Below are 26,770 nucleotides of genomic sequence, written 5' to 3'. Positions count from 1 at the left end.
ACCGACTAATCGTCCTACCCGCCCGCCACCGAGCCAAAACCGTCTCATCCCTATTGTTTCACTATACACACACTCACATCATGTACGTTTATCGTATTATTATATAATATACGTACAGTGTCGCGAGCGGTCGTTGTAAATGCGAATACGTATACGTACCTATACAAATGCATAGCAGGGTCGAATTTGAATAATGTAAATGCAGCGAGGACGACGCTCAAATGGGTTGCGTAACTGGCGTTATTATAGACTTAACGCGAGTTTGGATTTACGGGTGACGATGGATGAGAGGAGGAAGGGGTCGAGGGTTTGATACGCGGACTTCCGTGACTGAGCCGAAAGACTATACAACATATATATAGGAACGAGTATATATTGTGTATATGTATTCAGCCACCGCAGAATCGTCATCATCGCATTTTCAAGCTCACCCTTACTTCACGTGTGAGTGCTGTAAATCTAGTCTGACAAGTGTTCTCATACATGACCGTTCTTGAACACGTATATATTTCACACATATATCCCTTGGTATATAATATATAATATATATATATATATACGCATAGACGCCTACACACTCGAAATACTTCGTTTGTACTTTACCAAGCTACGTAATTTTCGCGTGTGTACGAGTATTATATATATATACATACATATAGTATACGCGTATGTATGTAGGGCGTACATATTACAGTATACCGAGAATTACACAAGTTCGGGTTAGATAGAGATTTTCCGTTTAGATTTCATCGCCTATATATAATATAATGGTATGGTGTACGCGTAATCGTGTTTACCGCGATTAAGCTGAAACGTTTTTGGTTCACACAAAATTATTAAATATTACACTACGTCATCCTATTTATAAAATATTTTTAAATATTATATGGTGGGATTCTCTAAGTATGTTCATCCTTATTTTTCATTTAATCATGTCAAACTTTGATTCATTTATCTAATTTTTGAAGTTTACTTAGATCATATTTTCAAATTTTTGAATTTTTTTGTACTAATTAGAAGCGTTTTGTGATAATATAAACTTTTATTTTTTAAATTAAAATTCTTCTTTTTTTTTTTTTACTATAAATTATTGAGAGTATAATTTTTTTAGAAAATTTTAATATATTAAATTCACTTAATTTAAATTCGAATATGTACTTATAGTTATCAAAAGGTTTATATTAAGGATCACAGTCTTTAAAAACATTTTTACACAAGTATAAAATATATTTAACATTCATTAAGTATTATTATAATACTTGGACCGTTTTTATGAATCATAAATATTATAAAATTTGTATTAATTATTAAAGTGTTCACAGCATCATAAATCCCATATTTTCCAAATCCATTATTGTGAACATATTATCCTTATTACATAAAGTCTGAACTTAAAATCTGCTTGTCTGAATTTTAATTTTAATAAAAAAAAACTTTTAGAAAATAATCTATTAAATATTTTATAGTAAAAATGAAAGTTTTCATTTAAAAGACAAAAGTTTGTACCTATAAAAAAATTTTTAAATAGTACAACAATTTTCAAAAATTGGAAAATATTATGATCTTTAAGTATATTTAAAAATCTTAGAAATGAAATTTTGAATAATTGCATTATTGAAGAAAAAAAATGAGTATACTTCCTGAACCATTCTGTGTATAGGCATATAGTGGTGAGTCGTATAATTTTGTAATTTACATAGCTATAAACCAGATTACAAAAAAAAAAAAAAAATGAAAATTGTTCCAAGTCGAATACGTTAACCGTATAAGTGCGCGAGGACGATTGTAGTTTCAATAATATTATTACCTAACTAAATCATTACTTATACACAGGAGACTGTGCAGTTACAGTAGCTGTTCTTGACGAGGTCGTTCGATTGCGCAATATTATGACGGGCAATGGGTTAAAGGAAATAGAATCTAATCTGCCTCAAAATATCGGTATATTTGGCATTTGCACTATTATAGTGTAAATTCTATGACATTTTTCATCTCTGCAACTATGTTACAATAAGATACAGAAATTAATTAAATAGTTAAGAATTAAATGAAAAAAAAAATATATACATATATGATCTATCGTACGACCTGTACATAAAAATTATATGAAATTGTGAAACATCCATTTCATAAAGTATAGAGAATAAATAAATTAATATATCATAATGACTTTAATCGTTTAATTTTGCCCTACTTAAATTAATTCAATTGAATTATTTTCTAAAACGTGTATAATATTCATTTATAATAATACAATATACGTATAATATTATAGCGTCATCATTTTTATTACCTATTATTTTAAGTCAATGCAAACGTTGTTTCTGAGCCTTATAACAATTCAATAGAACCATTAAACTGTTTATTAAAGTAGGAAATGTTCTATTACCTTTTTATCAAACGATACATAGTAAAATGCGTGGTCTTTATGTACCTACCTATTATTTAAATATTAAAATAAAACTAATATGATTCCTTGTAAATGGTCTTGGAATCTGTTAAATAGGTTATCGCTCAGATTTTTCATCATTACCAGTAAAAAGCATAAATACCCAAAATGTTAATATTTTACATATTTAAGAGTCAAGAAAATTTACTAAATTAAACCTTATACACGCAATTACTAATTAAAGTGTATTTTAATTTATAAACTAATTTTTAAGTTTATACAATTACACTATAAAGCTATAATAATACAATATTATGAATATATTTTATTTTATAGATTTCACTGTGTTTTTTCAACATAAATTATTATCATCATTACGTTTTATATAAACAATATAAATAAATCTTTGTTATGTGGACTAACCATCATCACAAAAAACTATTTTTTAAAAGCTAGATCGTATAAACTAAAGCTAACACGAATTACTGAGGTCTGGCACAATGTTTATAGTGATGAATACGTTATTTCGGTCGACGCAGTAATTGAGTTATTGTTTTCAAATTAACAAATTTATGAAATATAATTATAAGTTATTGAATTATTAATATTCACTATTAAGAATTTATTGAATATTCACAAATATTAATTATAATATAGGTAATTATAGTTTTAAAAAATTGTTAAAGACTTAAAAAATTGTAAAGACAATTAATGTTATACATTATTTAAAGTGTACAAAAAAAAAAAAAAAAATTATAAAAAATTATAATAATAAAACACGTATGATAAGATAAATATATAAAAATTATTATACGTATACTATTATAAGTTGAGAACCAAAATTTGAAAAAAATACATAAACAAAAATTAAATTTAAACTTTTAAATATTTAGGTCAGTAAACAAATTCTAAATGCGAGCAGTGGAAGAGTTCTTGTGATTTATAATTCCCGAAATTACAGTAATTATTATTCGTCGCAGAATGCGAAAATATGTAACATAATATATTATTAATACATGTTATAAGGTTATTATTGCACACATTCCCTGGTTTTGTATGCGTATGTACTCTAACAATCAGGAACGTCAAGAAAAACAATTAGATTATTATTAATATTATTATAACAATGGTATGTAACACTTTATAACCACGTATTATGATGTTATATGTAATATAATTATAAAATAAAATGTGATATAATTTACTGTAAATTTTAAAAATTTAACTGCGTATTTTTTAGCTTTATAACGCATATTATCATGTATAAAAGAGTAAAGACTTTAAAAAAAATAATAATAAACGTTTCGAATGGAAATCAATTTATATTTTCTAAAATGGATAAATATGCGAGTAATATAACTCATAAATATTAATCGAATAGACAATATTGTGTCTAATAAACTGTATAATATAAACAATTAGTGTTATTTCAAGTTTGTATAAAACGTCAATTATCTAGTCAGTTTTTGATTGTAAAATATAAATAATTATTGTTATTAATATTTAAAGAGTCAGGTTCAGCAAAATTCTTAAAAAAGTTTTTAATCTTTTAAGATGGTAAAACGCAGCTGCAGCTTTCACTGATAATTGTTTTGAAAACTTTTCATATTGTTAATTGGTTATTAAAATATAATAACATATTTTGAGTTTATCAATATTATATGTCTAGTTAATTGAAAAAATAATAATTTTTACGTCGTATAAAAATTTAAAATGAGAAAACTGCTCATATAATGATAAACAAATCTATGACATATTTACACCACATTTACGACATATAGTGATAAATCTATCAAATATTTATTCATGTTCAAAAATAATATAAATATTTTATTGTATTGAATAAATGGTTTAAATTATACTATAAATTATAATTAAAGTTATAACTGTCATAAAATGATTATTACCCATAGTAATCTTTAAATTTTCACTTTTTGTCAATATGCTGCTTAGATACTAACATAGTAACATATTGTAATTTTCTTCATGGCAGTGTTCCTATTTTACCCTTTATTTCTTGGTCGTTTTCCAAGATTGTATAGTGCACACTTTGTATTTACAGGCGAAATAAATCCAAAATGCACAGGCGGTAGCTTAATTTCGAACATTTTTCATAGTTCACGATTTTATGCAGTAGCGCGTAGAAAAATTCGTATCTATAAATATATGTGTACAAGATGCAATACACAGGTGCACCAGAATATAAATAATATTGTGCATAATATACATGAGGTACTTATATCATGTACATTATTCTCGAGATTTAATTTAATGTTTAACTCAAGCAGGGACATGACGTTAAATGCAAAAATAACAAAATACCTATATGCGATCATTTAATATAATAAAACATATTTACAAAAATCTGCAAGGGGTTTTAAACCTTGTAGGAACCAATTGGAAACAATTATGAAAAGCATAAATAAAATTATTATTGTAATGTAATTTGTTGTTAATTATAAAATTGCATAGATAGAACTACTTCCTAAATAATAAACAAATGCTCGAAAAATGCGTGTGCGTATATTATATATATTACTTTTTGAAATCAGCGTTTAATTTATTGCCATCCAATAATCCGATTAAGCCTCTCTCGTTGTGCTTGTTTTCCGTTTTATAGGTAGTTATGCCTATATTTTGTTTATTAATTTAGTTTAGTGAAGCGCAGAACTAACAGGGTTTTGGTATCGTCGTCCCACGCAGTGTATATAGTACTACGATCGACTACCCTTTCGTTTTATTAATAATATCATAGTGGATTATAAAATACACGATTGATTAATTTATTTTTCATCTCCTCAGTAACAATCAAAACATTCGTTATGTCGTGTTATTTCATGATAATAATATTACTTTTTAAACTTTTAAAACCTATAATATTCGCACTTTAAATTTATATTTTGTATATTGTTATAGTAAATTATAATTCATACCGAACGTCTGTTGCTGTACATCGATAAATAATGTGTGAATGTCATTATATTAATATTGTTGACTCGTGGATTAACAAAAAAAAAAAAAAAAAAATAATACCTTTAATTAAAAACGTGTTAATTTAACGGTATTAAACCAACTTTATGAAGTTTTCCATACTAAATAATCTAACCAAAAATACTTCTGGTAACCTACTCAAAAAATTTAATAGAGAATATTGTCACGATCTGTTAATCTAATCTAACCTTTAAAAAAATATATAAAAACCCATCTAACTTTAATCCAGGAGTATTGGCTTCTTTCATCATGTCTTCATGTTAAATCGAATTATATTAAAATTTAAATAATTTTAATTTAATATTATTATTATTAATAATAATAATAGATTTATCTAATATAACCTTATAATATTATAGTGTACTAAGAACTTTATATTATTATTCTTGTACCTGCAATTATAATATGTAATATAACAACATAAAATATTTTATATAAAATTATTATCACGTTCGAAATAACATTCTGAGTAAAGATAATTTAAAAAAAGTGTTTATGTCAATTATTTTATTTAAAAAAACTATAAAAAAGAAATATTGTAGGTATAACATGACAGTAATTATGGCAAAAAAAAACTGTAAATTGTACATAAGTGAAGGTAGATAGAACTAAATTATAAAATATATTTTATACGATTTCGAAATTTTCTTCTAAGATTTTTATATATCATATATTTATGGTTGGCTTATATGGAATATTGATGAATTTTACCTCATAATAGTGAATTAATAGTACGATATTTTTGTTAAAGATTTGAAGACGTATGTGAATGAATAGGTTGAGTGGGTTCACTTAAATAGTGACGCATCGAGTTCAATTCAATGTGACAGATATCACAGACTATTGAACCGTGTAGTGCGTTGTCACCTGCAAACTTACAGCTGATAACTGAACGTCACTCGATATTTTTAACTAATAAAATTTAATAGAAATCACTAAATCTATGCTCAGATTGGTAATTGGTTATGCATAAATATGTGCATATATTTTAGTATAATATAGTTAAAATAGTGAATAATCGAGCTCCGATAGGCCGCCTATTTGAATTGTTATTTTTTGAGAACCTGTAACGTACCGCAGGTTTTTACTTGATAGTTTGAATATTGAAATAATATGGATATTGTTTTAAGTGGATTATTACTTTATTATTAAAACTTGATTGGTTTGACTGCTTGGTGTTAATATTGATATTGTGGTTGATATTTTGTTTATTTTGTTGATATTTTCATTTTTTTAAATGAAGTATTAAAACTTCCCATTAAAATTATGTACTGTATAGTATTATATAATTACTGGTTATAATATTATATACTATTCTTAGTACTGTAATTTGTCTATTGATTATTAACTTTCCAGGATTAATATTATTTTACGTGATGTTAGCGTTTTAATTGGTGTAAGAAAAAACTTGTGATAAAATCATATTAAATTGTTTAGTTAATTTATTCACAGAAGAAATGTATAAATCGAACAAAACGTCAATAATTTAAAATGTCTACAAATAATTCAAAAAGTATTAAAATATTTTTGATTTCATAATGTTTAGAAAACGCTAATATAAATATTGTTTGCAATAGTCAAGTTTTTATGGATATTAACTTTTGAATTACTACAAATAAACAAAATTATTTTGTTGAAATTTGGTGTTGTGTAAATATTACCATTTCGTATTTTATTTTTTCAGTTTTCCCTGATTTTTTTATAAATTAGATACTGAAAATTTTTTACTTTTGATTTCCATAAATTTAAAGTTTATTCTAATTTAAATTCGAATTTGTTACCAAAACCTTCCAATAAAATCGAAGATCAGAACATTTTTGCTTCTACGATATAAAAAGTGTCTTCATACACAAACTATTTAAAAATGTAAAACCAATATATTCATAGCTCTTCTCAAAATAAAAAATAATTACTATAAAAATTTGTATTTAAAACTAGGTATTGCATGTTAAAGTAATAATGTTATCTATACACATTATATTGTATTGCATATATATACATATTAATTAAAAGCAATACCTTATATCAATAGGGACATTTAAGATAATAAATAACATATAATTAGTATTAAACAGTCATCAAAGTTGTTTTATTCTACAATTAATAATGAAGCGATTTGTAGAATATGACCGTCAAAGGATAATTGCGGAAAATTTGAAATTAAAAAAAAGTAAAAATAAATTATAAAATAAAAAAAAAATTGAAAAAATCTTTAATTTTACATTAATCAAAACATTTTAATTATATAATTTAGTCAAGAGTCTTGAGTGAAAAAATTATTCATTGTTAAAACTTATGATATTGGTTACGGCACATTCGGCATTTTGAACATTTTCTGGGTTCACCTGGAATTCTATAAAAGTAAAACAAGGAAAGGTACTTGTAAAAGGTTTTGGTAACTTTTTGAACTGTTGGAACAGATGAGTTACTATGGGTTATTAAGTATGTTTTTATATAAGTATTTGAAGAATGGTGCTTTAGTTATTTAGCTAAGACATTTTGACATGATTGTTCTGTAGTTTTGTTAGCTTGACTAATTCCGAGAGTTGATGACATATGATCGTCGACATCTAAAAAAGGTTATATAAAAGTATTTTCAAAATTTTCTGAATGTACAATATTATTCAAATTTTGATATGATATATACTTGAATAAATTCAAAATAGAAATCTTATACATCTCATACATGACTGTGCATTTGTGATTTATAAATGTAAATAACTATATAAATATTGTACACATGTGACATTTGTTTTTAGATAAGTTAAAATTTTAAATCATCTATGATCTCTATCTACTATTCATATTCATTTACAATTTTCGGTTTTATTTAATACGGATAGCGTTTAAGATAGAAACTTAATAAAATATGCAATAAATAACCGCTGTAAATAACAGTATTAAAAATGCAAAATGTCTGTCTCATAGTGATTATTAATCATTCAAATACTCTAATATAATCGGGCATTTTGTGGCATTGAAAATGCATACGAGCGCGACAATGATTTAAAGAATATGATTTTTGAATTAAAAAAAAAAAAAAAAAAATAAGCATTCGTTGGGCCGACCCTTCTGCAGTTCTTACGACAGAAATATTAAAAAAAATATCGACCTTCAGATGACGTAGTGTATTCATTATTTTAAAAATACAATACATAGGATTTTTGAAATATGTACAACATTATTCAGAGACTATCGACAATGTGAAATGGTCGGTAAGAAAGTTAATAATAATAATAACATTGATCAATTACCTGCAGCACGTACTCTCGTCCAAATAATAATTGTAATATTATTAAACTTGTTAAACGATTTCACGAACACCGTGTCGACGGTGCAAGGTTAGGTCAATCGTCTGATATGATAAATTAACTTTAAGGTAGGCAGTCGAAAAGAAAATACGACAAAAACCCATCATATAATTTATACATGATACGATAAAAATATTTTAACGTTTTTCACGTGATTATCTGTACACGTAAACGCATACATTCGTACGATTTATATAATATAACGTCGACGGCGGCGTGGCCGTGCTGCACGCGTGGACGCGGTCACCCAAAAACTGGCCGGGCGCTCGCTGAACGGTATAAATCGATTGGCCGACGACCGCGGGCTGGCCGTCTCCGACGTGGCCACTCGCGCCCTCAGCTTTGAAAAGCTCGCGTGACCGTGGCCGGTCTGCGACCACGGTTCGCCAGCCGTCCGCGTTCACTTGCAAATATTATTGAGCGTCCTCCGAGTACAGCTGCCGCGCGTCTTCCGAGGTGTTATGGAGTGTTGTATAATAGCGTCCGACCACTCCGTGGCCGCCGACGACAATCACGTCGCGGTCGTCGCTGCAGCACAACTCGCCACTGCCGTCCACATATTTCGTTTGACATAATTTTTCTGCGACGCAGACGCCGACGCTGAGATTCACTAAATATTTTATTTTCGTATCTACTCGCCTCGACGAATTCCATCGGTCATCCTTGATCCTCAGTCGATTTCTGTTCCTCTGTAGCTTCGTTCTGTTCACGGGTGCGCCCCGTGCAACAACCCACAAACACGTCCAAGAATTTGCTCAGATTCTATTAATTCTAATTTCAAACTGTAATAATACAACTAACTATAACGACTGAAATAAAATAATGTGGAAAATGTTCTCGTTCGTAAAATTTTTGTCGGTTGTTGTTATCATAGTAATAATATTTTTGTTGCTATCCAGCGATCTCTCTCGAATTTTAAACGATATTATAACATAATACCGTTTGCAAGCTCTTTGATTTAATTCGTTGCATCTCGTTACACGTTTTTTTTATCTTTTTTTCCCATTGAACAGATGAAAATGATTATGTATTTTTAACGTCTCTATAAAGAAATTAAAATAATTTTAATTAAAGAAACAATAATAATTGGTCGCCGATTAATCGGCAAACACGTTTTTGCTTAATACTTCACCGTGGTTCCGATCTGAATCTCATAGTGGATATAATTGTGTGTTATTTGTACCAAATGTTAGGTTATCGTCTTTATTATATCTAGGATATGTGATAAGTTTAGTTTATCTGTGTTTCCTAACAAAAATAAAATTGTTTGTATAAGTCGTAATGAAAAACAGTATACGAAATGTGCTGGAAATTTCACCACGCAATCTGAGAAGCATTCCTGGATATGTGAGTCGCGCATTCTTATTAATAAAAAAGAAAAGAACCTTACTAGTCGTAAAAAAACGTTACTCTTCTAGTATAATTTTTTAAGGTATACCCGTTCAACTACTTTTAACTTTTAAGTGCGTATACCCATAAATTTATTTACCGATACAGTACTGCATATTATGAATATAAAAGTCATTAATAGTTAAAAGTGTTAAAACCATTGTCGATGTGCGATAATAATTATTATAATTTAACAATCGTTTACCTACACCCATGTGTTCACATTTTTCATTGACGCGTCGTAACGTAACCTACCTTGACGTTTACCACTGATAATATCCGCTGATTATGTTATAGGTTCTGTGCAGCAGTGAGTGTACACTACACCCAGTGATCACTCCAATCGGCTAATGTATACTATATGACCGGATGATGTGCATGCAATGTCTATCAAACGATATCCATTTATTTGTTTTATTCCAGCAACATTATACCGCAGCATCTGAATGTCTGATCGAACGCCATTATGTGCACCTACATTACCGCAATACTGCAGTACAATTGCGAGCAGTGTAAACCATATATAATATTATGCGCAAACATACTAGAGAGTAGAGACTGCTGCAGTTTTGCAATACGGTTTTCCACTTAAATGTGTGTGTGTGTATGTGTGTGTGTGTGTGTGTGTGGTGTATTGAGTACATACACACAGTACCACATACACTGTATTGTGTATGGTTTAAAATAAAATTGTTTGATGTTTTTTGTTATATGGCTCAACAATTTCATCCGTATGATTTCCATTAAGAATATTTATGAAATAGGTATGAATAATATCACTACACGAATTAATTTTATATATATATGATAATAACCTGGATTTACTTCCGTGCTTAGGCAATGATCGTAAAGACCTACGACGTATATTATCTTGTTTTCGTTAAATATTGAAAATTTGCTCAAATTTACACTCATTACACAAATTGTATAGTTATACAGACTAATGGATGTGGCTTTAATGATGTCATGATATTTATGTAACTAGATAGTATTAATAATAATTCATCTTGTTGGTCGCGCATTCAACGAAATTTTCACAAAACTGTATATTATACAATCATTAATATTACCGTTTTGTACTTAGTGTATAATGTATTTATATACTTAAATACTTAATTGTTATTAAAAAAAAATAAAACGCTTTTCGATTTATAGCCGATTATACTGTTGCGGGTGGATAGGCGTACCTTCTGCTGCGTTAATTCAATAACTATTTTATATGAACTATTTTGTGACAATTAACCAAAACATTTTGATTTATAACGTATTCTGTAGCTAATGATTAAAATAATGTGCATACGACGAGACGTTACCGTTATAAATTATGACACGTAAAATATACTATCCAAGCAACAACAAACATTTTATGAACAAATTAAAAGACCTCTTTCGATTGCGCGAAGAAAAAAAATATAATAAAAACAAAATAATACGAATTAGTGTATAATGTGCGATGAGTTAAAAACGAATGTATCAAATCTACCGAGTATTAACAATTGAATTAATTGTAACAATGTATTAATACGGTATGTGCTTATATAATATTTCCTGTATTAATAAATAACACGTAAGGTAAGAAACGATGTATGTATATTATTATTTGTACTACCTCTCCTGCTATATGTGAACCTACCTTTACTGTAGATTAATATATAATATACGTGGTTTATATGGAATATGGGATAATGTTTTTATCGGAAAATATTCAATATTCTTTGGTTTAATACTCTACTCTAATCCTTACTGAATCCATCCCGAACTCAATGTGGTAAAAACCTCATGGGAGATTTAATAAAACACTATTGAAATACTAAAAACAAGCATTCTATACAAATAATACATTTTAATTTATTGATAATAAAATTATTTCAATTATTTTACTCAAGTATATTTTAATTTTTAAAACACAACATAACACTATGTTTAGGTTAAACTAACCATCGCTCTAAATCTTAGGTTATAAAGGTTATAGTGATATATTTAGGTTGAAGAGCATCGGGGAGTTTTATGATAAAAGCAACATCCTGTATAAAGTGTAACAGATATTATTTCAACATCACACCAATTCTTGATAGTAATAAAAAAGTACTGTGGTTAACCGTAAAATAAAACACAGTCTTGTTAGAGGAGAAATAATATGAACAAAGATGTTTAAAGCTTACATTTACCACAGATATGCCTGTATGGTAATATGAGAGTCAATTATTCTACACAAAAACAAAAACTATACGGATATTTCGTTTGTTATTATTCTAGATGTTTTACATGTCGATTATAAAAAATGCAACAAATTATTTCAGTTAAATATAAAAACATTTAATATGTTTAGACTATTATAAGTTCTAAGTATATAAAAAGTCACATTATAATGGGTATTACATACATGTTTTTAATAAAATACAATTGCTTAATAATATACTTAACATCAGTTTATTTAATTTAATTCCAATATAAATACTAGTAACTGAAAAATTATCGTAATCTATAAATAAGTAAATTATTTTGTCACTTTTATATTATTAAGTAATTGGAGAGTTACACATTTTACTTTAGACGTGGTATAGGGTATAAATGTATATATACATAACTGACAAATTGGAAATTTTAATTTACCTACATTTTTGATTAAAATAAAATAAAACATATTTTTTTGTTGAACGCTGTAACTAACGTAAAAAAAAAAATAAATAAAATTCTCTAAGGAGTTTATGCGTGGTCTCAAAAATATGTTTGTAAGAGAAATAAATAACTATAACCCCATAGTGAAACTTCTGAATCTGGTTCTATCGACAGGTCAATTTATATTTCCACCATAAATGTAATTCCGAACAAATTTGTTTACAACATTTATGTTCAAACTTTCACATTATTTGTTCTTTCCTCTTTGGGATGTAAATTCAATTTCAAAATTCAATGCATCTCGGGTTAACATCAAATTGCATGCTAAAATATTGATACCCTTATGAATTCATACTGCAGTCGAATATATATACGTACACGCGTGGGATAAAGTTGAAAATACTTTTTATTTTTGTTTAGTTTTTTTAGTTTTTTTCATTCCGTGGTTATAGACGATACGATTATTGAGTGGTTTCTCTCGTTGCGAAAATAATAATAATAATAATAAAAATTGTTTACTTCGTTGAATTATATTCATTCGTGCACGTGTATTATAAACGAGTGTATATGTATATAGGTATAGTACGCGATACGCGCATTGATTAAAATTCAACGAATAAACTTTTATACTCAGTTATTGTGTGTCACGAATAGTTTAAAAATTGTATAGTATATTTAATATTTATAGACATAAAATTATATACTCAAACATTTTCCTACCACAAACGTAATATTAAGTCATTTTTTTTTTTTTGTCTAAATTAATTAATTTTTATGTGTTTATTTTTAAGGCGATACTATTAACATATTATTATTAATAATATATAATATTAAAAGCGTTAAATTTTATCATATTAACTGAAAATTTAATGTTATTAACAATGGTGTACAAAAAATATAAAAATGTTCTCGGAGTGAGAAAAACGTCCCTATTTTTCCCACTCATCCTTCCACAAGATATTCTCCATTTTATAATGTTCAACGTGTAGCTGTATAAATGTTATAAGTTCTTACGATTGAAAAGGCAAGTAATGTGCCTATTATTGTTTACAATAATTAAATACAAATGTTGCAATAGTCATAATATTAATTTTGAAGGAAAATATTTATACATAGATATTTTATTATATTTATATTAATTTAAATCCATTAACACTTTTGACAGTTTTATATTAACTTTTTTTTATTTAATATTTCATTGAGTTCCATGAGATTTTAAACTATATAGTGTAAAATTATTTTACCTATTATAGACACAGGTGTATACATAGTATTACACATATAAATTTAATAAATATGTTTGTTGTAACTTGCATGTAATAGGTCTCTTAGTATCTCAATGATTTATTATAATAGTAATAAAAAATAATACGCATTTATGACGAGTTTTACGATTTCACAATATAGATATTAATATACAGAGTAATTCAACAAGCCTGCTCTCCTCATTTTTTTCTTTAATAGTTAATTTAAATTTTAGGAATTTATAGATAATATACTTAAAGACCATATTTTTAAATTCTTAAAGTTTTTTTACTATTTAAGAAGTGTGCTGTATTCCTGTGGTGATATAGACTTCTATTCTTCAAATGAGTATTTTTCTTTTACTAATGTATAATATTTAGTAGATATTTTTTTTTACAAAATTTGGATGTAACTAATTCAAAAATCAATCAAGTAGTTTCTCAGATATTAAAATAATAAAAAAGTATAAATTAGGTATGATATTGGATTTTAGTTTTAGTACATAAAAGTGTTCAGAAAAGTTATCTGCTAAATAGTTTACGGAAAAAAAGTAGGTCTCGCTTAAAAACAGAAGTTTGTATCTCCACACTTCTATATCGATAGTATATTATACGAGAATATATTTATGTTACATTACTCTCTAAGATTTTATCACCCAAAAAAGTTTAGCTATATGCGTTTATATAATATGTATATACAAACACACACACACACACACACGCTTACACATATGTATATATAAGCATATATATTCTATCACACCATCGTTGTGCACTTGCTGTTGCTATTTGATGTAAGTGTTTAAGCTGTTAGCAGTATTTTTTTCTTTTAGTGGAATCGAACTAGTTTATAAGTTTAGTTTGATTGTTGAAACGAATATAAAGTATTTTTAGGGTGCGTGTAGTATGGCGCAAGGGGAATGTCGAAGCTCTATGAAAGTGCACTTAACCCTCATAAATCCCGTCATAACCCGAGACTTCTGTCAAGACGTCTCGTAAGAAATTTCGGAATCTCTGATAAATGTTCGATATATATGAACGAAAACCCTTTGTACTGATTGCCAAATCACTATTATACACGGATAGCAATTCTTCACCCGGCAAAGTTTAACGCAGCTTGAGATTATTATTTATATTTTATATGAATTATACATCAACATTTTGAATGGATGTCTATAATACTCACAAAAAATGTAAGATATATATAAATTAAATTATTCTTTTGGACGAAAATGAAAAACTTAACACAATATATTATGTATTGTCAATGATGTATAATTGTATATATATATATACAATTAAGCTTATATAACAAAAATTACAAGCAAATCTATCATACACGCGATGCTTAAAAGTAAAAATTATTTGTAGTTTGCCAAAAAGACATCTCTTATAATAAAATACGGGCACGTGGTAACAAATTACTGGTTTTGGTTTAATTCGCAGTACTTGACTTGTATATACAAATAATATATAATACATACCTATTACATGCATTATGTATATATATATATATATGTTTATATTAAATATATTTTATACTTACTTATAATATATTAGTAGATTAATGAATATTAGTACGAACTTCAAACTAATAAATTAAGACCTGCAGAGACGTCAAAAAAGTTAAAATTAATGATTTCTTTACAAAAGTTTTGGCTATACTCGCGTATAGTTTATCAAAATTATAAAATCTGGCTAAGACAGACGATATATAAAAATATCACAAATGATAAGTACCTATTACCAATTTACTGAATATATGCTGCAAAGGTTACAGGTAATTTTATTTAAAATAATATTTTTATAGATAATAACGTGGTAAATTTAAAATTTGTGCAAAATAATTATAAAGTAGTACAATAAGCGAATGTAATAAAATACCAAAAGTTGGTTCAAGACAAGAGAGGGTAAATTATCTATTGGTATACCTAAAGTATTGAAAATTAAAAAACCATAAAAATGTGTATAAAATCAGTGTGTAATGAATACATTTCAAATAGATCTCAAATTAGAAAACATTCGTTGATAACGGTTTAAATGATTTTTTTATTTCTTTTTAACGATATTACAGTGTTATAAATATCTGTCACGTTTAAAGTATTATACTCATGATAATAAATGCGAAAATTATTTTCACATCATTATAAAATATGTTTTATGCACATAGGTACTTACTGATTTTATAGTTGTATTGGATTTTGAATGTTATCTGCAAATTATAAAAGTAACTAGAAAATTAATTAAAAACATCAAAATAATAGAGTAGATTATCATTTTAACGAAATTTAAAATTATTATAAGCTTTATAAGATCATTGTGATATCAAAATTATTATTTACAAATAATTATTTAAACATAGTTTTCATAATTTACTATTGTAAATCATTGTCGCCGTAAACAAATCACTAGTGAAATTGTAAAACAACTAGAAATAAATAATAATATATAGGTAGGTATTAAAATTGTCTAAAAAAACAATGTTATTGGTACTATTACTATTTAGTTTTTTATAATCATCTAAATTACAAATCTATGTAATTGTTTTAAGACATCACATTAAAATACGTGATAATAAATATTAATTATTACTTTTCGTCAAAGTTTCATACGCTGCGGTTGGATTACTTCTTATAAATGCCTTTTATAATGTATATTTTTCCCAATAATCGAATTATTTTCCCGCCAAGTTGGTTTATCCATCGACATAATATTCTATAATATATTTAAAACTACTAACTATATCGATCTGCGTAAGTTTTACGCTATAATATTATATAATATAAGTAATAATGATTACAAATGATTAATCGTTCATTAAATACCTATTAAATTTAAACTGCGTATGAAAATTATATTAAGTTTGAAACAATTTTACACTAATCATTTTTTAACTATCACGCATGGATGATGTTTTCAGTTTTTTTCTCCGGCCATTTTCGGAATAAAGTATTACATCAATGACATCATTTCGTTAAATTTTATCATCAAAGGTCCTATAGAACATTAAATTTAATTGTACTATTACGTGATAAAATCTGCGTGTTCTCCTCGTAATCAAACAGGTTCAAGACGGATTTTATAAGCAAAAACTCCTTAACCTAAGATCTTTTGAAGCTGCGTTTCGGTATTGCAACTCGAAAGGTGATTATTTTTAAATTCAAAGACGTCACATTGTACCGTAGCTATTGCGAATGATTTTCGTAGTACGCAGTAAATTATGCTTCATTTGAAACGATCGTTGTTTAATACGTTAGACATTTTTTGTCAAAGCGATATTTTTAAATTGAAAATTTTTACTCGTAGGTATTTTGATGATAAAAAATGCTTGTCGATGTGAAAAGTTGCACTTTCGTGGATGGGGTGATGGGTTCCGGGCACCGGCAAACGCTTCGGGCTGATAGGGTTGCATGTGCTATATTATTGTAATATTATAATATAATATTATAATATCGACTCGTGTGCCGTTTGGTTGCAACTCATTTAGGCGGCGGCAGGACGGGCGGCGGCGACTGCGGCGGTCGGGCACGCTCGCCGCCGTGCGATTTCCTGTGCGAACGCATGCCGCCGACATCTCGCGCGCGCGCGCCACCACGACAGCACTCACGACGACGGACCGTGCACGCCGGCAAAAATAGCACACGCGCGTTCCCGCCTCCAGCCGGTTGCGGTGGAGGTGGCGGCGGCTGCGGAGGTCCTCTCGCCTCCGCCACCTGATCCTCCTCGCCCGCGGTCATAGCGCGCGGCAACCACAGCGGCGGCGGCGGCGTCGGCGGCGGCGGCGACGGCGACGGTCCCAGTCACTCGCCGCATCGTTCAGTCGAACATATCCGTTTAGCGCGAACGCTCGGGAGTATACCGTGTGCGCCAAAAAAGCACACCTCCCACCAGTAGTGGTTAGTCGTAGTTTGCAGGAACAAAATATATATTATATATATTATATTATATACGTGTATATATATATATACATATATATTATTATTATTATTATTATATATTATACACAGCAACAGCAACAATAACAACCACCCAAAATCACGTATAATAATATATATATAGATATATATATGTGTATATATATTTTTATATATCGTCTTTAATAACCGCCGTTTTATCAAAAAAGAGTTGACGTGTCTTGTAAAAATCGAGTGAACTTCATTACGACACCGGTCGTGTGAATCGCCGACACCACCGCTGCCGACACCGCTGCCGGGTTAACCACCACCGTAACGGACACCACGTGAACAACAAATTCGTATTCAATTTCGCGTTATATAATATATATATATATATTTATATATATAATTGTGTGTACGCGTGCTTATATTATCTCTGTCTCTCCGTTTACATTTCTCGGCGTATGTGTGTGTCTCTCTCTCTCTCTCTCTCTCTAATTTTGTCTCCGTGTTTGTAGTTTGTTTATTATACGCGGGTGATACTCTCCGCACAGGATTCTCTCTTGCGCAGGTCGAGTCGTCAAGATTTACGACAAAAATTAATTTAATTTTTTGAAATCAATCCGTTCGCTATCCGCCGGTCGTGTACCCATTCGTGCCATTCGTTTTCGCCACCGCCCGATCGAATAAAATCGAAACTACCACGTGAACTGTGCAGTAGCAACATCAGCAGCAGTAGCAGCATAAAATAATATCAACCGGCTAGTTCGCGTATATATTGCACACGTCAGACACGACACACTCTCGCCCACGACATACTATTATTGCGCTTCACCCTTTCGTTCGGTCGCCGCCAAAAGTTAACACACACGCACGCGTGAGTTATTATTGTTATTATCGAATTATATCGTCTGTACCATGGAATCGCAGAGCGCACAGGACACAGTGACCGTGGCCGCGGAGGTGCCCAACGACCCTGGGTAAGTCAAGTGTTATCATATTATGATAATGTTACAATGTATTATATAATGCAAAGGTGTAGATATAAACAATAATAATATAGAAAGTATCATAAGTATAATATCATGAGTATTCGTCGTCGTCGTCGGGTGGCGGCGGTGGCAGTCGGCCGGCGGGATCAGCGTCACGCGACCCACACCAAATATATATATTTATGTACACACATATATATATATATATATATATCATACATACACGTAGGTGCAGTACCTGCGCGCGCGCACCCCTAATCCTTCTACGTACTTTCTCCTCGGACCTCTCCGACGAATCACCCCCCTCCCCCGTTCACACTAGGCACAAGGGTATCCGACGGGGTAAACACCGCTGCCATTGCTACCGCGGCGGTCGTCAGCGGGTTTTCCGATTTCTTTGAAAATCCGTTTAAATACGTATACGCCGTGGCGTGCGCCACCGACCCGCCACCTATCCATGACCACCCTCCTCGCCACGCAGCCCCACAAGCTCCCTCTTCAAGCCCACACCCGGTGCTTCACAGCCAACCGCCACCGCCGTTTACCCCGTTTTACGGGTGGAGTGCAGGTGTAGGTGACTGTGGCTCGCGTCTGTGTGAGGGTATTGCACTGCGCTGCTGACGTCGCCGAGACAGTGTGTATACATAATATTATATTGTTGTCGTTACTCAATGATGTGTATATATAATCAATGTAATACTACATTTTTTCTGGGTGTTTTTATGTTATCATTTTGACGTTGGTAGAAAACGATGGCGACGAAAAATAAATAACAATAAACGAAAAATAAAACGGAGCCCCGTCCAACTTTGTGCGAGGCGGAAAGTAGTGTATCGATTTGCGGTCCGGTCGAAAGTGCACGAGTCGTCTCGCGCATAATTTAGAAATATAAAATAAAACCCAACGAAAACTATACGTTGACCGTGACCCGTACAGTATCACATACGCGTCCTCACGCACACTGTTAGTAGTAATGAGTTTAATGACGAAATGTATACTATGTACAATATAATATGTATGTGTATTTATAATGTATTATTTGCGTTACAGAAAGTGTTTTTGGTATGATGAGAATAATATAATACTGTTAGAAAAATAGTTCACAAATATTAATAATAACATATGAAATTTGTTGATGCGATAAAACCGAACAAAATATATAGACGAGCCCATGTTTTTATTTTCTTCGCATTTCCTGCATGTTTTATTATATTCTCCAAACCCGAAGGCGTTTCGTTGGTTTTCCTTTATATGGCAGGCGGATAAAGGAAAACTTGGATGACGATATTGTAATGTAATGTATAACTGCCGAGTAATACGGTAAACATAATAAAACATATTGAACGCTTATTTTAAAGATTGAAAAAATAATCACATGATAAACGCGTACAATAAACAACTGTTATTCAAATTTGCACTTGTCATCTCATATTAATTATTAGTGCTCTTGCGAACGGCGTCATAGTTTCGTAAAAGACATTTTAATGAACGTTTCTTCGCCGATCTAAAAAATTTGTTAAAGTTATTATGGGCCACGGGTAGACGTCTATAATACAACAATCTAGTCGGAAAAAGTTCGTTGAAGCACAATTCATGTTGAATCCAAACACCGCGACGTTTTTAATCACGTTTCATGTTTGTTTTTGTACACTACTGCCGCCTTTTACGTAACCGGAAAAACAACAGCATTTAATAATATATAATATTATATTGTACTTATATATATGTATTTTCAAATACGTGAAAGTAAAGTCGAGTACGATTTATTTTTCTTGTTATAGAACTAGTCGTGTCTTGAAATATATTTCTCGGCGCATACGTGTATAGTGCATTTTATAATATATATTGTAATGGCCTTTACAAAAAATAAAAGCAATATTTATATTATTAACTGGTATAAAGAATAGACGGGCACGCGGGAGCATTTGTTGTACATACAAGCGGAAAATTCCGAAAATGTGCATTATAATGCTTGTATTTTTTTCATTAACGATTTTAAAAGTACAGCCAATTGTAAGCTGCCAACGGTAATGAAGTTTGTTTGGAATTTAAAAAAAAATGCATGAAAAATAAAGGGATATTCGTTTACTCCGCGAGTGATGTCCAAGGGCAAAAGAGCTGTATATATATATATATTATACACTCGTAAGTTAAGTACTTAATCTTATTGTAAATAATGACAAATGGATAATGCACGCAGAAGCATGATCAACCCTTAAAAAAAAATATGTACCTTCCTTGCAACTTTCGAGACTCTGATATAAGGAAGTTAGGTTAAATATGTACACTGTAACATATAAGTTAAGTTAACGTGTCGCTGACTACTGGCCCGTCAGATTGCTTTTATAGTATTAGACAAGAGAAAATGCCCACTTCATTCTCTTAAATGTCACCACTGAATGACATTGTCTGGCACTCAAAGCCGAACTCGCAATAACGTGAATACAGGAAACGGTCTAATTGGACAAACGAGATGAAGTTCCTTCCGGTTTCTAACAATACGCACGTAGTATAACACAAACGTATACTGTCAGTTATATTACAATATAATGCAGAGCTAAGTGCGTGGAGGATGGTCCTGCGTCAGCACCGTAAAATACTCTAGTAAAATATACGATAAAATACATAATATTTTATATTTAGGCCTGTTCGCTCGTGTTCGATTCACCATGAAATCGGCTGCAAACGACAACCCTGTTCTGGACTCGTCGGTTGCATACAGTGCGGTAGAGAGGGTCGTAAATATGTATTTCAGCATGTTTTTCGAGCAATGGTTCATTGTTAGGAAATTCGTTTTATCGATAGCCGAGTGTCTCCAACGACAGCATTATAATGATATATTCCATTCCGTAGCGCATTATTTCAAGTACCTATAAACAACTATGGTGATGATAATTTAGTGAAACCAGAAAACGCAAAATTTACAGATTATGCGATGGAATTAAACGACGATGATTTGTTCTCAGTTCATCAAAAAACTAATGACGACATGATAGGAAATTCATGGAGTGTATATGGCGTGTCCATGTAAACGCTCTCACGTAGAATTGAATCACAAAATAATAATAAAAGCTTAATGTTTAAACATGGAAAGAAATAGCGTCTAGCCGAAGAATTGCTTGTTAAGTACAAAAGGGTTTTACAAATAAAAAAGAAGAGAAGAAAAACGATAGATCATCTCGAGTTACTTGATTATACTTACTCGGAATTTATATAATTCACGTCAAACGAATGAAGTATGATAAAAGATATATTTCTACTGAAGTTTCTGTTGGATTTATTAAAAGATTTAAAATAACGAAATTTAATAAAAATAAAAAGTTAAAACTAACCGAATTTATAAAAATAATTTATTGTATATTAAAACTTTTACATTGAATTACTTAGAGCATGGTTGTACCCATCTACATATTAAATAATATTGTGAAACAAGAAGTGTGCTGATAAGTATGAATACTATGCTATACACATGGTTATTTGGTACATTTTTTTTTAAATATTTTTATTAATTAATTGATTCTTCGAGTCTTTAATTGATTGAAAAATACATTGTTATCATTAGGATGTTAATACTATTAAGATAAATATCCATCATTTTATTAACCTTTAACCCGTAGGCGTACGTTGTTTTAAATATAGTCAATTTTCTGTTAAATAAAACTCAAACTATTTTATAAGTTATGAGTTATGACTATTGGGATTTTAAATTTATTTCATTTTAGATAAAAAAAATACAATATTTAATTGCGGGTTAAAAAAAAAAAAAATAATAATACGAAGATATACGTATTCGTTTTTTGAATTTCTTTAGATTATAAATATACACACTTATCATCATATTACAATATTACACTGTAATGTTTTTACAATATTTAATTAATAGTTTGTACTTATATCATATTTTAGATTTAGATTGAATAATATGTTATAGTGTAATTTTATTTGACCAATCACTCATAGATATTTGCAATTAAATTAATAATTTTTTTTCACAATATTTTGAATAGTGTTGTAAGTACGTAATAACTATTAAATGTTTTTGTTATTTACTTAAAAGTTTTATTACATTTTTTTTTTTTTTAACTAATTAATTTCAATATTAATATTGCATAATGCGGTTAATTATTTTGTGTTTATCAATTTAATTAAAAAAATATAATTTTATTTCTTCGGAGTTTTAAAAAGTAATTTATTAATTAAATATTTATGTTCGTTATTTTGCTATTTATGATTACAAACTATTTAATACATTTGAATAATCACAATAATAAAAAAATCATTTAAAGTTGAAACACATTCATCTATAAAATACTAAAATTTAAATTAATAATAACTTAGAATAAGATGTAGTATAATATATTTACGTCGTTAAAGCGATTGCGGTCAAGATTGAGTTCATGAAAATGAAATAACGGTTGGCGGATACGTTTTTGAATAATGTTTTTATATTAATAAAACAGATCTTTAAATCGAGTAATTTAGCAACGAGTTTTCTAACACTATATTATAGCAACACACGAAATCACAGCAAGGAAAAAAATGTACAAGCCTTCGAAAATTTGTTATCGTACGTCATAATAATATGATATTATTGTTATTGGGTATTGGTTTTATCTACCTACATGTCATTGTGAGCTCGTCTCGAATTTATGGATTTCGATCGGCAATTGAATTATTGGATATGACTCTGTCGAACACTGTATTCGAGTGATATAATTATTATATTATGTATGTGCACATTATAAAACTGTTGTTGGACGGTTTTATACATTAAAATAAATATGTTTTCGAGTACCAATGAAGTGACTGGTGTATTTAATATGTATGTAAAATTGTAGAACACGCATATAATATTATATACATTAATACGGTAATAATAAAGTCACGGACTGGTCTATCGTCACAACTTTTCGACGATATAATGTATTATGTATTAGACACAACCACATTATATTTTCATTTCAACAACAAATGTAACCTATTGTAGATAGTATTTTTATACGTACACATGCGCAAACGAACCGAACGATAATCATCGTCGTGTCATGATTTCTACGCACCTACTTACTGCAACTACAGCCGTATATAATATCAAATTATGTTTTATAACATTATTAGGTATCTATATATAATGTACGTACTTGAAAAATCCAACGATTTTCAATCAGCTGGCCGCACTATGCACACCCATTATACATAATAGTATAGATTTTTAACTTAAATATATATATATATATATATGTATATGTATATATATTAACGTCGTGTAAACCTCTAATGACGTCGTGTATATTTATGGTGTACAGCCAGGTGGCCTTCTGCGATTAATAATAATATAGCCTAGGTAAGTACCTAGGTACAAACGTTGTTATGTTATCCTAGGACCAATTTAAAGATGCATTTATTAAACAGTCGTAATAGATAGGATGAGATAAGGTGGAATTCGAATGCAATTTTTCCGCATGGTCAACTATAATAACACAACTGTACCAATATAATAGTATATTATTTTATTATTTTGTATGTTAAATATTTGTTGAAATGTTTAAATACAGTTGCCAAGTCGCATAAACATTTGGTTGAATAATGAAAGAGGATATTACACATAGTTGTACACGATAGTGTATTATGTAATATTTTGTAGTTATAATCAGATAGTAGAGAGTAAAAAACTAGTAAAAAAAATAAATACTAGACACGAAAAACCGGTGTAAGCCACCTAATATTCCGAATAATATGTATCATTAATGTGAGTACACATGCACGCGATTCGGATAGATATACGTTGTATAGCGACAACGGATATACTAATAGGCTCGGTGTGTGGGGACATACATCAGAGGGAATATTATGAAACGAGCATAAACTTAATCACGAAACTATCAATAATAATAAATGAAAATAATTTACGGAGAAGAGTGGAGGTAGGACGAATTAAATGAAACCCTAAAAAACTGCCGATGCTAATTAAACACTAATTGTAATCCGTGACGGGCAGTTGCGCGCCAAACTTATCATAAATAATAATTATTTAAATAGTTATAATAAATAATATAATAGGTATAATATTGTCAGTTTTTACGTATAATACATATTATATTATTTCGTTTACGACATGGTCAATGATGTTTTCCACTAAAATTGTAATAAAAAACATATTATATTCGAGTAGTATCTCTTTGTAGTCTGTTGTTTTGAAGACGTACGATGGGAAATTAATAATATTAAACGATCGATGCAGTAATGTTCGAAACAAAACCTTTTCTTCCAATTATTCATTATTGTTTTTAACTAAAAAACGAGAGATCACTATAATTTGAACTAATTTAATATTATATAACGTCTCAAATGTCTTAGCCGTCTTGATTTTTAAACGTTAATGTCGTTTATATTGTTCATCTTCCAAATTCAATTAGTTTAATCGAAGCACTTCCTTTTAATTGTTTGCATAATATTTAATATGCATCAAAACGCATTTTTCGATGGGTCGCGCGTAACACTCCAAATTTGGTGGTTTAGACTCAAATTAAACATGACGTTTTGAGGGTATTAAACCCCTACAGGATAGATAGCCACGCGAGGGTAAACTGCTGTTGAAAATCTTGAGAATTCTAATTCCTTCGAAGGGTTTTCAGGCCGACTAATTTTAAGCTGTCTTTATAATATCGGTTTCGTTTCTTTATATACTTAACGTCGTTTATAATATTATTGTGGTTTCCCGTTTAGTATGACACGAGAGTACGACTTGTGTTATTGTAATAAAAAAAAATACTCGAAATCGTTGTTGTACATCAACACTTGAAATTAATTCTGTGACGATGAAAATCGATGATGTGACGTCGTTCTGAAGGGTAAATTAAAATATTATGTTCAACAGACAGAAATTATTAAAAGCTTGCAAAAAAAGTTATAGCAAACAAACAAATCTGCACGAACTACGATGACGGAAATGAATATTTTTATAATTTAATTAGTAAAAAAAAAATAACTATTGACGCTATGTTTTGTCATATTATACTCGCTAGTCCCCTTCGTCTTGTTGTAGACGAGAACCCCGATTCTAAGAAGACAAGAAGTTTTAGAAGTGCTTGTCAAGTTTGTTAACCTAAGTACTTTATAAACTTCGACAAAATTACATTTTAAAGATTCATATACACGTGTGCCATCAACATCTATCGTGCTTATTATATTGAACTTGTAAACTATACTCGAAGGTCCTTGCCGATCGACTTTGAAGTGAAAATGTAAAAATGTTATTTGAATAAAAAAAATACAACAGATAAGACCATTTATTTTCTAAATACAAAAAAAAAATAATATATTATTATATAAAAGTATATGCATCTACTACATACATCTTTCCTTCCAAAATTCCTTATATAGAAACTATAGGAACAATTTTAAGTTAATTTCCGATACATTTGAAATCCAATTTTAAGTCAAATGAAAGTTTCAAATTTTAAACATGAACATATGCGTTTATAAGCATTATAAATTTATAAATAATGGTATGAATCCATCATGTGTTTCTGAACACTGAATAAACGCATTAAGTATATAATACTATACACAAATTTAAAGTAAATAAACAAAAATGTGGTAATAAAAATTATATTAAGCGATATTATATCGTAAGCAATTCAAAATATTTTACTTTCTTCTAATGTATGTTCCTTTATGATTCATACCATCATATGATGATCTGCAAAATCCAATATGGCTTTATTGATAAAACTTTATATCATGTTTTGCTGACACACGCCCAGGATTCAAACCAATATTTAGACTTTGCATATTATGATAATAAATTATTGTTTACACAACAATAATAATAATATACCATAATTTATTACTAATCAATAAGAATATAATAAAATATGTCAATTTTAAGATGAACATGTAGACAGTGTTATCAGGAATTCGGGTTAAATTCAATCGC

The 26,770-nt window shown here is 29.3% G+C and overlaps 1 protein-coding gene across 2 annotated transcripts in view; it reads left to right on the top strand.

Annotated features, from left to right (window-relative positions):
• Nucleotides 1–17,960: 17,960 nt before the first annotated feature.
• Nucleotides 17,961–26,770, top strand: part of LOC112604358 (RNA-binding protein Musashi homolog Rbp6-like) — a gene marked incomplete at its 3' end in the record, with an annotated part of 335,083 nt that continues 326,273 nt past the window's right edge. For both annotated transcript variants that reach the window (XM_025353345.1, XM_025353344.1), the window contains 1 exon segment: nt 17,961–18,819. In XM_025353345.1, the coding sequence (XP_025209130.1) occupies nt 18,758–18,819 (62 nt within the window).

The sequence above is a fragment of the Melanaphis sacchari genome, unplaced genomic scaffold, assembly GCF_002803265.2.
Source record: "Melanaphis sacchari strain LSU unplaced genomic scaffold, SCAv2.0 Contig11_pilon_pilon, whole genome shotgun sequence".
Taxonomy (NCBI): Eukaryota; Metazoa; Arthropoda; class Insecta; order Hemiptera; family Aphididae; genus Melanaphis; species Melanaphis sacchari.
This window is presented reverse-complemented; position numbering and strand designations above follow the sequence as displayed.